Source organism: Typopeltis vanoorti, chromosome 15 (assembly GCF_054136105.1).
Source record: "Typopeltis vanoorti isolate ZY-2024b chromosome 15, IOZ_Tvanoo_1.0, whole genome shotgun sequence".
NCBI classification, from domain to species: Eukaryota; Metazoa; Arthropoda; class Arachnida; order Uropygi; family Thelyphonidae; genus Typopeltis; species Typopeltis vanoorti.
In genome coordinates, this window is record NC_143563.1 from 38,659,710 (window position 1) to 38,677,698 (window position 17,989).

Sequence of the window (17,989 nt, forward strand, 5' to 3'; positions counted from 1 at the left end):
TGAAGTGCTTCCCAACCAGCTTTGGTAAATATGATGAATCTGGGATTTCAAAGAAGAAATGATATCCTGGACAAGAATTCTACCTAATTTATGTGTCTGAATATGTATTCTGTTTGTGATCTCTCTCTCTCACAAACCCATACCTTATTTAAAATCTTGAAGTAGTACAAATTATTTGCCAAATATCTATCATATTCATGTTGCATGAATATTGACAGGTACTCCAAAAGATACTATTCATGAAACTATTTTGTCACACGTTTATCTCAAATAGAATTTGCTTTTAAATAAAGCACCGACAGTATCCTAAATTGATGTTTTTCTGACAAACATATAAATTGTTTCCTGTCTAAAGAGAATAACAAATGAAATGAACAGAGTCTTTGTGATAATGAAAATTATTATACAGTCTAATAGTATAACTAGTATATAGTTTTATTTACAGAGGAGTTTTTCATTAGTTATGGACTATCTTATGTTTTTCGAGACTTCCAACTTGAGAAAATGACTTGTCACAAATTTCACATTTAAAGGGTTTTATATTACTGTGAATTCTCTTGTAAGTTTTAAGATATCCTGGATGCGAAAATGACTTTCCATAAGTTTCACATGTGATCGATTTTTTCTTTGGAATGTATCTTCTTATGTTCTTTAAGATGGTCTGACCTCAAAAATAATTTGCCACAAATATCACATGTAAAAGGTTTCTTATTGGTGTGGACTTGCATGTGGACTTTAAGATGTCCTGCACGCAGAAATGCCTTTCCACAGGTTTCGCAAGTAAAAGGTTTTTCATTACTATGGATCCTTATGTGTTGTTTAAGATATCCTGCCAGTAAAAATGATTTGCCACAAATTTCACATCTAAATGGTTTTTCGTTACTATGAATTCTTCTGTGCGTTATAAGATTTCCTGGCTGTAAAAATGACTTGCCACAAATTTCACACATACAGGGTTTTTCATTACTATGAGTTCTCCTGTGCATTTTAATATATCTTGCATGAGGAAATGATTTACCACATATTTCACATGTAGAGAATTTTTCTTTGGTATGTATCCTCATATGTTCTTTAAGATGGCCTGACCTCAAAAATGATTTGCCACAAGTATCACATGTAAAAGGTTTCTTATTGGTGTGGACTTGCATGTGCTCTTTAAGATGTCCTGCACGCAGAAATGTCCTTCCACAAGTTTCACATGTAAAAGGTTTTTCATTACTATGGATCCTTACGTGTTGTTTAAGATGTCCTGCCAGTAAAAATGATTTGCCACAAATATCACATCTAAATGGTTTTTCGTTACTATGAATTCTTCTGTGTGTTATAAGATTTCCTGGCTGTAAAAATGACTTGCCACAAATTTCACACATACAGGGTTTTTCATTACTATGAGTTCTCCTGTGGATTTTAATATATCTTGCATGAGGAAATGATTTACCACATATTTCACATGTAGAGGATTTTTCTTTGGTATGGATTATTATATGCTGTTTAAGATGTTCTGATAATAAAAATGAATTGCCACAGATTTCACACTTAAAGCGCTTCAACTTAGTGTGAATTCTTTTGTGTCTTGTCAGACTTCCAGCCTGTAAAAATGCCTTACCACAAGTGTCACACAAAAAGGATTTCTCTTTCGTATGAATCTTTTTATGTCTTAAAAGATCCCCTGCTTGTAAAAATGATTTGCCACAAGTTTCACACAGAAAGGATTTCTCATTAATGTGAAATGTTTTGTGAATTTTAAGACTTCCTGCCTCTAAAAATGATTTACTGCATATTTCACATGTAAAGGATTTCTCTACAATACTCTGAATTCCTGCTTGTTTATTAAGTTTTGATTTTATAAAAATTTCACACCATATTTTAGAAGCAATAGGAGCTTTGCTAGAAAAACTCATAATGAAATTTGTGCATCTACTTTTGTGGTTCACTTTTCCTAAACTGCAAAAGATCTCTTTTCTATATTACTGTGATATGCATAACCACATTTTGAAAAATGTAAATAACATTTGAGATCATTTGCTTTTTTCTTTTAAGACTGCCTGATTTTAAGCTTCATTCCTTTCCTCCTTTCTTCATTCTGCAAAGAGAACCAAATAAGTAATAAAAAAAAAAAATGCATATTTTGAAATTTTTAAACTTTAATAAGTTCAGAAAATATCTTGAATATAGTACAACTCAATTAAATCGTATGTTAAAAATCATCTTAAAAGGTAATATCTTAAATATATCATTATAATTAAGAATTTTATAATGACAGTGATATAATTATATATCTGGATTATATATCTGTATGAATTGAATTACCTGGTTGTTGAAGAGCATGCTAACAAGCAGACATAGGAAGACATCATATATCCCTTTAATGAGGATAGATTGAAGATTTGTGGGTTACAGAAATTGGCAGATAGGAGGGGAAAAAATGGGGGAGGAGGCTTGATAGAGACATATCAGTTATTTAAACGTTCTACAGTATTGACACAAATGAAAATTTTCAGTACATGACTAGCATGTGGAGAACTGGAGGTCATCCCTAGAAGCTGAGAAAGAATTTAGTTAGCAGTGGAATGAGAGCTAGATTTTTCACTTCAAGCGTGGTGAATGAGTAGAACAGGTTGCCAGAGTCAGTTATGGGTACTGTGATGGTCAAATGAGTTCAAAGTATTGTACAAATGAAGGTTAGTATTTGGTTTCTGTAATGTTAGTAGACCTCCCATGATGAGTCTATGCATCCCATGAAGATGTCCATAATAATAATAATTATGATAACAGGAATACATATTTTATAGGGTAATATTTTTAACATAAATAAAAATGTCATTTTATTGTTTTGCTAACACAAAGAGAATAGAAAAAAAAAATCAAAGATGTCAATACAGTTAATCATGTGAAACCACTTAGCATAATTCTGTTTGCAGTCTATTGTTAGGCACAGATTTTTAAGTGATTGCTGAAGAGGACTGATATAAAAGAATGGATAAGATTTCCAAATATCAAGATAAGGCCTTAGTTTTGTTTAGATGAATGTATGAGATTGCATATAATCATTTAAAGTGTATAACATCACAACATTCATCGAAAAGTCATGATAGGAAGTTTTGAATTTAAAACAGTAAGATGTTAATTCATTTTATTCATTGGTTTGTATGACAGTTTTTTTGATGGTGCAGCCTTGTAACTATAGTCTTGAATTCTGTGCCATTAAAAAAACTGTCACACAAATCTATGAATAAAATCCTTTCAGAGAGAAAACATTCAGCAGAATAAACATTTGACTGGTTTTAAGTTCAAATGTGAAGTGAAGGCTAATTTCCTGAAATCTATCTTCTTAGATGATATAGGAAGATATAAAACCAAAATTACCTTAGAAGTGGCAGACCACAGTTGTTTTCTCTATAATAATGCTCCAACTTGACTCAGATCTGAGTAGGAATTTATGACTTAAAAAAAAAAAAAAGACTTGTTTAGTATCCTATTTCTTACTTAACAGATCTGTTGTTAATAGGCAATCCATTATTATTATCATCCTAAGCCCCCCATGAAGTCAAAGACTTGTTTAGGAGGTCTTTATGCTATACACACAGCTCATCATATCTTGCCTTAAACACATTCACATTCTTTGCAGACACCACACTCTCAGGCAAGGCATTCCAATCCACAACCCTACATGCAAAAAATCTGCTTCTCACTCCCTCGTTTACACCATCCAGAGATGACCTCTTGTTCTCCCCTGGGAGATTAGGGGATTACTAATGGCTGATGTACAGCATCTTTTATGCATCCTTTTAAATTTTTTCCTACTTATATATCAGTTCCACAAATGAGTCTACAGCATATTAGAGCCAGTAGTACCGCCGACAGGGTGTAACATAGAGGCAGCCTGCCTCAAGGCATGGCTTAATAAGGGCGCTCGTTCAGCCATATTACAGTAGGCACCATCACTATGCTAACAGTTATTGTCAGCATAGCAAGTGCAGAAAGTTTTTCCAAGCATAAATAGATTAAAAATTATTTGCGAACAGAAATGACTCAAGAAAGATTGGTTGGTCTAGCAACTATACCGATAGAGGCGGACATGGCTTATAATATAAATTTAGAAGAGCTTATAAACAGTTTTATTGTGCGATATCCCCATAGAGCAAACATTTAATTAATATTATTATGTAGTCGTTTTGCATTAATGTTTCTCTTGTAATAAAAACAAAATAGATTGGAGATTTCTTATATTATTGTCTTATAATCCATCAGGGGCGATATTTAATTGTTTGCTTCAGGGCATGATCTATTCTGATGATAGCCCTGTATATTGCAAGCAAAAGTTTACCAGATAGAAACCCAGTATATTTTTCAAAGAGGTGAGGGAAAGAAACAAATAGTTATTTCCTGGAAAATGCATAAAGGTATTGGTGTATAAGAGAGTGAGACAACTTTTTTTGCATGAAGAGTGGTTGGTAAATGGAATGTGCTACTGACGGTAATAAGTGCACAGATATTGAATCAATTTAAGTAATGGTAGGACATTATCACTAACAGAATGCTTCTTACTGTTATCTCCCTCAATAAGTCTTGACTTCAGGTGGTGTATGTAAATAATGATATTTATGAATTTATTTGCCACATTCATATACTGTGTTGTTCGAAAATTAGCATCACACAAAAATAGTTTTCTTCGTCACTTTACTGATATGTGGTAAAACTGACATTTTTTGTACATTCAAAACATTATGGCTGAAGAAAACCTACCTCATTTTATATATATATATATATATATAGAGAGAGAGAGAGAGAGAGAGAGTCAAATGCAATTACTACAGAAGTAAGGCCAAGGATATATATATATATTGCACATGTTCTCCGGCTGAGTTGTACATTTTGCAGTGTATGCGTGTGTGTCTGTGTTGAAGAGGGGGGGGGGAATAATACCTTATACATGGGATTCAAAACTAAGTCTCTCCAAGCAAAGGCCAAATATCGTATTTTATTTGTGTCTAGTTCATACAGTAGGACCATATACACACCGGTTCGTTAGTGATTGATTATTAGCACATAAACAATGTGAGAAACACTCTTCAGAAACAGTCATATCTAGAAACGGCATGTCATATGCCAGTTTCCCTGTTCTGCGGATGAAATCTTCAAGGATCCGTTTTCCAGAAGCAAGATGTGATTTATATAAAACCATTAATCGTAAAGCGTAATGGATTTGCAATTATACAATTGCGAAAATAAGTAGTCACCCTTCTTAAGCATTTGACCAAACGGAAAAATCAATTACTTGTATTCCATGCTGAAAATTAAATGAAAAATCCTTACTTGAGTTCTGTAGGAACATTTCAGTTTGTACTGGAATATAACCATTAAATGTTCTTACTAATAAACACATACAAAAATTTAAATCAACAACTTCCTAGAAATTACACACATCTTCGCTATACTCAACAAATGACAACACACCACAAGCGTGCGAGTATGTTTTTACACGAGCGCCATCTCAATTCTAAACTATTAATATAATTACGGCTATTATAGTCTGTTTTTGTTTAGGAGTGTCCCTTATTTTAAACATTGGCTAACATAACTCAAAAAGGGGTATATACAGGGTGTTCGGGATAAATTTGACAGTTTCGTAAGGAAAAAGAAAATCTTCTTTGTATCTATTAAATTTAATGAATTGACAAAAAAACATTACAGGCAGAGTTAATTACAATACTATCAACAAGATTTACTCAAAATAACCACCATTAGCATCGATCACAGCTTCAATTCTGCTTCGGAACCTCGAACAAGCTGATGCTACAGTCTCCCTGGGAAGGGCCGCAAAAACTGTTTTAATTTTATCCATTAACTGGGCTTTTGTATTACTGGAAGTGCGATTGGTGTCTTTTTCAACTGCGCCCCATACAAAATAATCCATGGGGTTAAGGTCTGGGGAGTTTGGAGGCCAAACATTTGGACTGGTGAAGTCGTAGAAATTTTCAGACAACCATTTTTGACTTTTCCCAGAGGTGTGGCAAGGGGCCGAATCCTGCTGCCATACATACGGCCTACCATTGGCTACCCTTGTTATCCAGGGCTTGACTACAGTTAGCAACTCCACGAACAAAGCCCGAATTCCAATGCCAGGGTTCTTCAACACCTGTTCCTGCAGATTTGCGAGGAATTCTGCTGTACGAACGCAATCAGATCGTATGCTAGGGATCTTTCTTCTTGCTACATCCTCGTAGTCACCATTGCAAGTCTCTAGTTCATGCCTGATTGTTTTTACTGTATTCAGGGAGCATTGGGCAGCAGTCGTAATATCCTTATTTTGATGGCGGGCACGAATCATCATGATACAAGTTATTCTCTTCCATGATTCAGGTGGGTTCCAGCTATCCATCCTTTCTGACATCTTGTATATGAATGAAGAAGGGTCCAAACTTTTAAATGAAGAGAAGTGTGTTAATACATGTAACTTACGGAAAAATATAATTAATTATAAATATGTCAAATTTATCCCGAACACCCTGTGTATCTTTTAGGGCATTATGGGTGAGTATAGAAGGCAATTATGGCAGAATAAAAGAGGTGAAAATATTTTGTACATACCTTGTTTTTGGTTCTATGATGCCTTCTAATTCCAAGATCCTGCTGAAGGTTGTTTATACACGGGGGAAGGACCATGGGGGTGTGTTTTGACGTTCATTTCCCCCTCTTCCCCCCGTGTATAAACAACCTTCAGCAGGATCTTGGAATTAGAAGACATCATAGAACCAAAAACAAGTCATGTACACAAATTTTCCACCTCTTTTATTCTGCCATAATTGCCTTCTATACTCACCCATAATGCCCTAAATATATATATATATAAACAAAAACAGGCTATAATAGCCATAATTATATTAATAATGTTTAAGAGGAGTAACATGGGAATTTCCCAGAAACTATACTCAATTCTAAACATTGTTATACAGTCATTTCAAATCGAAAATCCAATAAGATGTCGTACCAAGCAAAAGCAACTAAAAGCACCACTAGTTTTATAATAAATACAAATCACTGACAAACAGAGATTATAATTTCAATTCCCAGGACAATTGAGAAATACTGAAAAATTTTTTTAAATATTTATTTCCTAACTGACATTTTTTCCCCTTTCAAATAAATTTACTATATAAGCTTCCAACTAAAAGCACAAAAAAAAAATCAATATCGCTTTGTTGATTTATGTTAAGTAAGAAAAAATCCTAGAAAAGAAACATGCAAAGAAAAAAATCACAAATTCTCCTAAAAACGTAATATTAACTTTTTTTTTCCCCGCGCCCACAAGTTTTATAATTGGACTGGTAGCCGACTTAAAATAAATAGTTGATATCCTTAGAATAGAGATTTGCCACTTCGACTGAGTAAAAAGGGCTTCGTCATCATCAACAGAATTCCATGGAGACAATAGAATCATTGCTGGAGGTCCCACTGTCATACCTCGACTTAAATGCATTCACTGTCCCTGCACTCACCACACTTTCAGGCAATGCATTCCATTCACATACCATTCTCCATACTAAAAATCTACTTCTCGCCCCCCTTGACACCCACCTTATATAGTACCAGGGATGGCACCATCATTCTCCCCATCTCTAGATATTGTATGAAAAATCTTATTCACATCAATTTGTAGTAAGCTGACCTCACACTTAAAGTTAGTGAAATCCAGATTATCTTCCATCGGAGAACAAAACATGCACTGTAATACTTACATTACACATGGTAATGCAGTACTTGTGTTACTCATGGTAATTACCCCTTACCGATAATATTCGTAATGTTGTTAAAATGTAGAAATAGAAGGTGAAAGAATTGATTGTTTTGGCTGGAAATTACCTGAGAGGTGAGAAGTATTGTGTGAGGGAGTGTGTGAAAGAGTTATTAGAAGAAAGGAAAAAGAATAGCGAAAAGGTAAAGTTAAATCTGTTACCACGCTATAATAGAGGCAAACTGAAAAGGAGAGCTATGCTAGCTTATTTATGAATCAATATGGAGGTTGTGCAGAAGGAATGATCTAGAGTGTGTAGAGCAATGACTTGAGTTTGATGGAAGGAAAGATTTGTACAATGAATCGAATCAGTGAGTGAATGAACAAAAATGGGGAATGTAGTCTCTCAAAAAACAATACCAAATGGGGTAATAATTTTAGGATATAAAGATAGTTGGGGCCAATGGTATGCTACAATTTCTATATACTAATGCGAAAAGCATCAGGAATAAGAGAGAGAGAGAGAGAGAGAGAGGAGTTTTCGGTTTTTTTCGTTCGTGCAACCTCGCCAAAATTATAAGTATTAGTGAGACTTGGCTACAGCAGATAACATAGATACAAGAACAGAATGTGATGGATCAGGACAGGAGATAGGATACTGCTGATGATAGCAGAATCATAGGCAGTCAGTCGGCAGGTATCACTTTTTTTTAAGTCAATATATGGTGCGAGATTGAAGCGAATATGACAAAATATAAAACTGGTTGCTGCTGCTGTAGGCCATTGGATGCCAGGGATGATGTCAAAGACATGCATCAGCAGATCTGTGCAGTTAATGCAGGTCTCGTAATTATTATGGGGAACCTCATTTTCTGAGATAGATTGGAAGAAGGAATGATCACATGACAGAAAGAAAATGGAATTTATACACTTACTGAGCGATAATTACTTGAAGCAGAATGACACGGAAGCGACTTGGGTACCAGAATATTGGATATTGTTGACGGTTCAGAAGGCTTGCCGGTAACTAAGGTGGTTACATTTCCTGCATTTGGGGGATCATGTGATCAAGTGATCATGTGATCTTGACTTAGGAGGTAGCAAAACGTGGAAATTCCAGTTAAGAAGGGTTATATGGGAGAACATCAACAGGTGTTTATCAGACACTTAGGAGACATCTTGCAACTTAAAGATCTGCAAAGGAAGGAAGTATCGTCACTGTTCATGGACATAGTATCTAGGAAGCAATATCACACTGTGTACCCAAGATCAGGATGATAATTTGGGTAGGGAGTTAGATGATTAAGCAAGAGCATCAAGGAAAAGATGTGGTGGGGATATATAGGGAGAAAGGTGACCATCATGGTAAAGTAGGCAAAATCAGATCATGAAAAGAAGTTAGGAAATCCTAAAACTTTTTTTTCGTTATGTGGCAAGTAGGAGGAAGAATAATTATGGAAGGATAATTTAATGACTGCAGATGGTAGAGAGGTAACAAAGAAAGAGAAAATTGTTGAGCCTAATGGGTAACCCTTTTACAAGGGTATATCCTCCAGGTGAACATATTGCTATAGCAGAGCTGACAAGGACGATGGCAGAGGTTGATGAATTGGAGGTACTTAGAATAATGCAGAATCTGGATGAAAATACAACTGTGTGAATGGATGAGATAGCTGCTCTTGTTTTAAGAGAATGCAGGAGAACTGGCACTGCACAATAATTCATTTGCATAATGCAGGATCTAAGTTGTTTGTAATAGCAAATTATATCCCAATAAGTATTTCAGGAGTGGTGATAAAAGCACTGGAAAAGTTGGGCAAAAAGAGAATTCTGAGGAAGAAGAATATTCCATGGTTATTCTTCCTCCTATGAAGAGCAACACGGTTTGTGAAAGGTTGTCAAGGCTTAGTTATCTACTGACTTTTTATAATAGCGTGACGGAATCGCGTAGCCATTCCCTCTATCCAAAGGTAATGGCTACATCATGATGCTGTGCATTTTGCAAAGACGTTTGACAAAATACCACAGGGAGCTCTGGTAAGCAAACTGCAACAAATCGGAATGGATATGAAACTGGTGTGATATGGATAAAAGGTAGCTGCTGGACAGGTATCAAAAAGTAGCATATGGAAGAGCAGAATCTAGGAGAAGGCAGGTGACTAGTGGTGTGCTCCAGGGATCTGTGCTTGGACCACTGCTGTTTAATTTGTACTTGAAGGATATAGGAAATAATTTGAAGGGATATATTCAGTTGTTTGCTGATGATGCCAAGTTGGGTAAGGTTAATCAATGTAATGTAGAGAGCTTGCAACATTCTTAAATAGATTATAACTTTAATCTATAATATATTTAAATATATTATATTTAGATTATAATATATTTCACTACATTTAAATATATTATTTTAAATATATTTTAAATAATATATTATTTAAATATAACCAAGATAGTTAAAGTAGTTTGCTTGCTCAAGAATTGTATTTTCGCTTTTTTTATTTCGAACTAATTCCTTTCCTTGAACTATTCATCCCCCCCCCCCCAGTAGCGGCTCGTATATAAGCACTGCGACACTGCAGCACCCCCAAGGAAAAAATGAAAAAAAAAATAAATTTTGTCTGTGTTTATAAATAACAATGCTTACCACATATAAATGCAATACAACATGTTAAAGGTTACAGCTTATGTTTTGACATTGATTGAATAGTTAATAATTGGAATTGTTCGATTAACGCTTTAGATTACAAAACAAATGCACTGCGATCTAACGCCGATATTCGTTTGCACCGGGGGAGAGAGAGAGGCTGAAGTGGTGGGATGAGAGAGAGAGATACATGTTCATGGTCACGGGTGCCTGGTAATCGATGTAACAAAAAACGGCGTCTATGTGTTGATTGCGTGTTTTTTTTTTTTTTAACTTAACCGAGGGCGGAAACTCGAGGGGGATTCCCTGACGGGTGCATCTATTTTTGTGGGATGATGGTGTAGGCTTCTATATTTATAATATTTTTCTGTGGTGGGGAGAATAGTTGGTTTGTTAGTTGTTGTTTCTTTATGTTGTGGTTTGAGTGGATGTGTTGTTCTTGTGTTTTTTGGAGTGGAGGGTTACTTACCTTTGTTCGTACAAACAATTTTTGTTTACTTATTTTAATGCTCAGATACATTAGATTGATGATGTTTTGGATAAACACATATCATTGTTTGGTTTTGCATTTCTTGCAGAAGATTGTTTAGTCATTTCAGATTATCATTGATTTCTTGAGGATTTAAAGAATTGTCTATATGTAGAATTGAATATTGGTAAGATTATAATTGAACTATAAATTTTTTTTATTTTAATGATGCTCAGATGCGCCGGTGTGTGATTTCTTGAGGATTTAATGATTTTTCTATTGGAGCACGGATTATTGGAGTTTAACAAGAAATGACACAGTGAGAAATACAGAATCAAGTTCAAACCACCCACAGGAAAAAGAAACATGGAAACACACACTACAAGACACATAATCATGAAATAGACAGTTTTCTACTCCTTCACACAGGAAGGGGAAAAGAAATTAATTTTTTGGAAAGGAATCTTTTAACTTGTTCACATAAGCAATACATCTAAAAACCACCTGGCACAACTACGGAAACTGTTGACCAACTAAAGGAAAACGAAATATTTAAATCTTCTTTCAAAACCAAAATCAACAATCTGCTTCTGTGATACTTATAATAATAAGAATCTGGTAAATATTCTGATGTTTTGGAGTACGAAACTTCAGTTCCTTTTTAGATAACAGTTCCATTATTATTCCTGATTACAATTCCCTGTCATCAATGCCAGGACATGTATGCTCAACGGGTTTACGGGAACACAGCAATTGTACCAGATGAAAAAAAAAAAAAAAAAGTTGCACCAATGGCAAATTCCTGCCAACCGTTTTCTTCCAGATAATCTGTTTATTTGTCAAGAAGGCGGCGATGTTAACAAATCTTATATTTGTCTTTTCCTAAAGGCCCATTTTTACTCTTTCAATTCACGGAATAAAAACGGCGTCTATGTATTGATTGCATGTTTTTTTTGTTTTTTTTTTAACTTAACCGAGTTTTCACTTCACTCATTTTTTTGATCGTTCATTTATTTGTGTAATTTGATAAGTAAAAAGAATCGTGCTTAAAAAAAATAATTAAAAAAAAAAAAACTGTGGGGAAAAAAAGGAAGTCAGTATTTCTTAGTAGTAGGTTAATACATAATGCAATGGACTTTACTTTTTCCTGTAAACATTTCTATGTAAGTGCTTTACTTGTGTTTCGGAATGTAGAATTAGCATTTTAACAAAGATATTTTTATTAACGCATTCCGTTTTAAACATACTGGTTTTCTGGACTTTCAAAATGATTTTGAAAAGTAAATACGGTTCATTCATTAATTTCGTATGGGAGATTCAACGGCCGTGAACCCCTTTTACGGGGGAGGTACGGCACCACCACAATCCCCCCCCCTATTTTTATCCGGGCTCGGGACCGACATAGCTGACAATTCAGACCTATGGCTGGAGGGATTGTCTTAAGTATTCCTGACTGTATCCGTGTGTATCCATGGGGCCGGTTTGCCTGTTTGCGGGATGAAAAACCCCAGATAAACTGGGGAAAAAAACCTGCTGTCCACGCCCAAGACCGGCTAACTTGGCTATGTCCTAGGCTCGATTCTCGTCGAGCACGTGAGGAGCTTAAGGATCTTCCTCAGCCACTAGGCTAACCGCAGGGACGTAAATAAGGTGAAACTATTCTACACACGGCTTCTCAGCAATAGACCATCGGCCCAAAATTAAGTCATTCATAAAAACAGCAGTACGGCTTTCTGTATGGTGTCACCTGCATGGGTAACAAAAAGACGATAAAAATCGTGTGGATGGGTTGGGATCCTCTTCCTGAACATAGCAATAGTCAGCTTGGGAAGAAACTGTAACTACACAATAGGTTATTAAACACCTGACAACACGTGTCCCTTCCACCCACCCATCCCACAACATGAACAAATGCAACAGGGATTGGTGAGTGGCGTGTCGAACCATACAGATGCTTTAATTTCTCAGGTATATTACTGACCAATTTAGGCAAAGACAGCAGTGTAGAAAGATCGTGTGTTTACGTCAGTCATTAGTAAATGTATAGAAATCAGTTTCTGAGTAGTGATTATGATGGCAGAGGGAGAGAAAGCTTTAAAGTACATACTTTCGAAGATTTCAGCAAAAGACAACTCTACATGTAGCATTGAAAAAACCGGGTGTCAGTTATTATCCTTCAAGACACTTTCACAGCAATTATTACGTTATCTTGTGAACGATGGAATACCATTTATCAAAATGGATGGATATAGAGAATTACTTGCGACACTTAATTGCTCAGGAATATTATGTGGATAAAACTCTGGTCCCGAGTTATTCGATCTCTGGCAGGGGCAAGCGGCTATTTCCTCCCGGAAACTCGGATTTTTTTTATCCCGTAAACTCAAGAAAATCGACCGTAGTACAAACATTATTTCAGACAGTAACATATCTCGTTAGGGTTAGGTACCAAGTGGTGGCAGCACTTGTTTGCCAGCCTCTTCATCGGTTGCTGCTATAATTATTGATAGACATGAGCCAGCTATCTCTGATTGGCTACCGGTGTTGATTGAACTGCCCACTCAGTCTCCAAAAGCTAGATAGGATATAAAGGCCTCGCCTACTCCCTATAAGGGATTAAAAGGCGTTAGCTGATTTATTTATTTATTTTTATGAAACTCTGGTTTGGAAGTGTAACACGAACGTCTTTTCCATTGAAGCAAATTCAAAAATATTTAACCTGAGCAAAGATGAAATAACTTGATTTTCATCGAAGTGCAGCCCATACAATCTTTACTTTTGCTCTTAGAATCGGAAAGTCCATCTTTCCGTATAATGAGTCGTGTAATTGCAAATCATCTACGAACGTCTATGGAGCAACAAGACCTAACGGCATTCAACCAGTTCAATCAAGAAAATGACTTTTTGCCGATTAATCAACATTAGACCCGGATTGTATCCCTTTATGAAATTGTAAAGGACTTTACTGATCTAATGAAAGTGAACCCCTTACAAAGCAGGTTCAATTGTTTTCAGATACAATGCTGTGGTGACAATGTTCTCTGAGATAAAAGTTTTAATTAGAGATGAGTTTAAATTTATTCTTACTCTGTATAGTTCGAGTTTGGAAATAAATAGGTATTCTAATTTATACTTGATCTCTTTTCCGTGTCATGCAGCTTTATTAATTGTATTTGTTTACCTTCAGCACAAGTAACCGATAATGAAATAAAATAAATATATGAGAAATATATCTCTACATGGAAAACTTTCTACTTTTTGCTCTGTTTGACTGCCTCCCCTTCGTCCCCCACAGTTGCATTCCCTCTCTCCACCCACGACTACCTTGCACCCGTGGGCCAGAAACACGTCACCCTCCTTATCCCTCCCCTCCACCTGTCCTATGCTCTCTCTCTTCATATTCCCTTTGCCTCTTCCCTCCTCCTCACCTATGTTCCCCCTCCCCACACATGACCACTTGGCACCCTGGGGCAATGAACACGTCATGCTTCCTCTTCCCAACCCCACCCCACCCACATCAGCTGGCCCTCCTCATACACTAAAGTGGGCAGGGGAACAGAAAATCATTTAAAGTAACATATCTTCTTACATGATGATGATGATGATGAAAGCCTCTCCCATTGCGGGAGGTTTGGATCTACTGCTCCCATGGTGACTCAGTCCATATTGGGAGAGTATATCTATACTTGGGTGAAGGAATGTATGAAGGTGGAAGACAATCACAAACATCCATGCCTACGCGGGATTCGAGCCCGCAGCTTATTGGCTGGAGAGCGGATACGCTAACCACTAGGCCACCCAGGCCAGCCTTCTTACATGCATACATATAAATACTAGTTAGGATTACTAATAAGAGACGGCGCAGTTGTCGGCCTTATTCTCGTAAATTCTGTGCATCCAGCCATTGAAGAAATTCACCCGAGTCTGTAGCAATAGTTAAAAAAAAATCCACCAATGCCTTTTATTCCCGTATATGGAGTAGGTGAGGTCATTTTAACCCTATCTTACTTTTGGAGACCGAGGGGGAAGTTTAGTCTTTACCGATAGCCAGAGATAGGTGGCCCAAGACTATCACTAATTGTATATGGCGATAGTAAAGAGAACGACTGATAAGTGCCGCCATCTCGTGGTACCTAATTTTCAGATTATTTTCAGACATAATATTTTTTATGCCTGAAAATAGTTTGGGTTCTCGGGTCGATATTCTTGAGTTTATGGGACGAAAAACCATCTTTCCTTGCCAGAGATCGACCAACTCGGAACCGGTCGATAAAAGGCTTATTAAAAATTCCTCTACTCAGCGACTAGAATCGAACTTACGACTCTCTCCTCAGACGATTTAGCGCTCTGGTAGGCACATGCCATCTCCACTGAGATAGAATGATGGAAATTAATCGCCTGCCAAAAAAAAACAAACAAAAGTTGCAGCCATAAGAGTGGTGTTTGTTACCTCTATTGAAAAATTTTCAAGATTATTCAATAAATAAATTTAACTGTGGTACTTTTGTAGCTCTGTAGAAGGTGTGGTGCTAGAACTCCAGAAGGAAGATAATAATAATAATAATAATAATAATAATAATAATAATAATAATAATAATAATAATAATAGAAAAGGAAGCTGAGAAGGAAGTGGGATACAGGATACAAGCGGGTTGGAGGAACTGGAGGGAAATGGCTGGAGTGTTATGCGATAAGAGGGTGCCGATCAATCTGAAAGGCAAAATTTATAGGACAGTAGTGAGGCCAGCTATGACATATGCTATAGAAACTGTGGCCCTGAGGAAAAATAACATTAGCAGGATGGAAGTAGCAGAGATGAGAATGCTTAGGTGGATGTGCAGTGTGACCAGAAAGGATCATCTGAGAAATGACTATGTCAGGGGAACAGTGAAAGTTACGAACTTAGGAGCGAAAATACAGGAGGCAAGGTTGAGATGGTTTGGTCATGTGATGAGGAGGGAGGACGAATATGTGGGAAGAAGGGTCATGCAGATGTATGTGCAAGGAAGGCGGAAGCGTGGGCGGTGAAAGAAGAGATGGAGGAAGCTGGTAGAAGAGGATTTGAAGATGAAGAACTTGGATGTGGTGACAGCCCAAGACAGGAAGGTGTGGAGGAGACTCATAACAAACGGTGACCCCACTTAAGTGGGAGCAGCTGCAGAAGAAGAAGAAGACGAAGATTATAGGTCCATGAAGCAAAGAGACTCATCGTGGGAGGTTCTACTCTCACACGCACAGCTTGTTATACTTTGACTTAAATGCATTCACTGTGTCTGCACTCACCACATTTTTAGGCAATGCATTCCAATCACCCACCACTTTTCATGCAAAAAACAATCTACTCTTAATACTTCCCTGCTCACACCCTCCTTATGCAATTTCCAGTGATGGCCTCTTGTTCTTCCCTCTCTCCAAACTTATATTTCTCAATCATGTCTCCCCTTCTCTTTCTATCCACTAGACAATTTGCATTCTCTCAATCTGTTCTCATACTTCACATTATAGAATCCAGAAACCCAATTAGTGTATCGTCTTTTAACCTTCTCCAACTATTTCTAGACCTTTCTTTGGCTAACTATTTCTGAACTTAATGAGTGAGGATTTGTTTTCATTATTTGTAAACTTATAGCAGTACAGGATGTTCTCAACAACAACAAAAATAAAAAATAAAAATCCCAAGAGGAATCTTAAACCGTGGAGAAGTTTCAAGATAAAAAACTGCGGCACCTCATGCATTTGCTTTATTTGAGAAGAAAAGCGATCTTACTAGTTGAAAAGGCAAAAAAAAAAAAAAAAAAAAAAAAAAACATGTTCACGTCTAGTAGATATTTGGTAAAATATCAATAGCAACTGCCTGAGATTGTTTAAACTTTCAATGCATATCTAAAGACTGTAACATCATAAAATTCATCAGCATATCCTTATCAATAAAAAGCACAGTAGTCCATATCGGTGATAATTAATTTCTCAGGATTTGCCGCTAGGGATTCCACTATTATTTTTTAACTATGAATCCATTATAGTTTCATTTTAAAATAACAAAACTTGGGATAAAAAAAGCTGTCAAATTTCAGAGGTCACATGGAATAACTCATTAAGGTAAAATTATGAAGACTACTAACTGTGTTGGGGTAAAATAGTTTAATTTCCCGAATTTTCATATTGATGTCATCATCTGAATTGTGCGCGCACGCACGCACGCACACGCGCACGCACACACACACACACACACACACACACACACACACACACACACACACACACACACACACACACACACACACACACACACACACACAGAGAGAAAAAACAAGTGATATTATTACATAATGTGACTTGTTTTCTTCCTTTTACGTATCAGGCCTAGTAGCCTGATACGATTCGAAACCGGAAATCTCACGGAATAGGTTGGTCAGTCCTTAGTTCCGGACGGTCCTATGTCTATAGATGCGTGAGTACGGGGTTTGCCTGTTCTGGGGACGAAAAAACCGAGTTTCCAGGTGAAAAAAAAAAAAAAAAAACCTACCGCTGTATGATACCTTTTGGCTCTTTATTTTAGTAAAATACTTTATTATTATTATTATTATTATTATTATTAATGTTTTATAATATAGCCAGAAATTAAATTATCCGTTGATTACAAACATCTGCAAGTGCTATATCAACTGGTGGCCTAAACAATATTTAAAACAAGGGCTGAGGTTTATGATTGGTAAATTAACGAAATTTCTGGAGTAATTTGCACAAGCGAACTTGAATAAGGGATTACTGGAGATCTACAGTCATAATAATTATCACCTGTTAGAAGCAAAAGTTAACAGGAGTTGAATATGTTCCATCCTTATTCTTGAGATTTTTAGCCTATCATTATTGTTGAGATTAGGGCGGTTGTTTAGAATTTGAATGGCTTCTTTAAATTTGCACTTACACTCAGTGTTCTTATCATGAAAGGCGTAGTTGCTACATTGCATTTCCAGTCAGTTCTGCGCAGAACATCCGGGGCATAACAAAAAGACCTTTTATGTTTTCTTATCTTTTCTTTTTCTTTTTTTTTTTTTCCCAATATATCAATCAAGCATCCTGCTTCACCTGCATATAGCAAGTACAAGTTATAGCAGTACAAGCTGGCAACCGGAGTAAGAGG

At 36.4% G+C, this 17,989-nt stretch overlaps 1 protein-coding gene across 1 annotated transcript; it reads right to left on the minus strand.

Moving 5' to 3' along the window:
* Positions 1-266: 266 nt before the first annotated feature.
* Positions 267-5,432, minus strand: LOC150098650 (uncharacterized). The gene is made up of 2 exons (XM_090405594.1): positions 5,317-5,432; positions 267-2,083 (listed from the first exon to the last, which is right to left on the minus strand). The coding sequence occupies exon 2, from the start codon at positions 1,899-1,901 to the stop codon at positions 606-608; it is 1,296 nt and encodes a 431-aa protein (XP_090261720.1). The 5' UTR covers positions 1,902-2,083; positions 5,317-5,432; the 3' UTR covers positions 267-605.
* Positions 5,433-17,989: the final 12,557 nt, after the last annotated feature.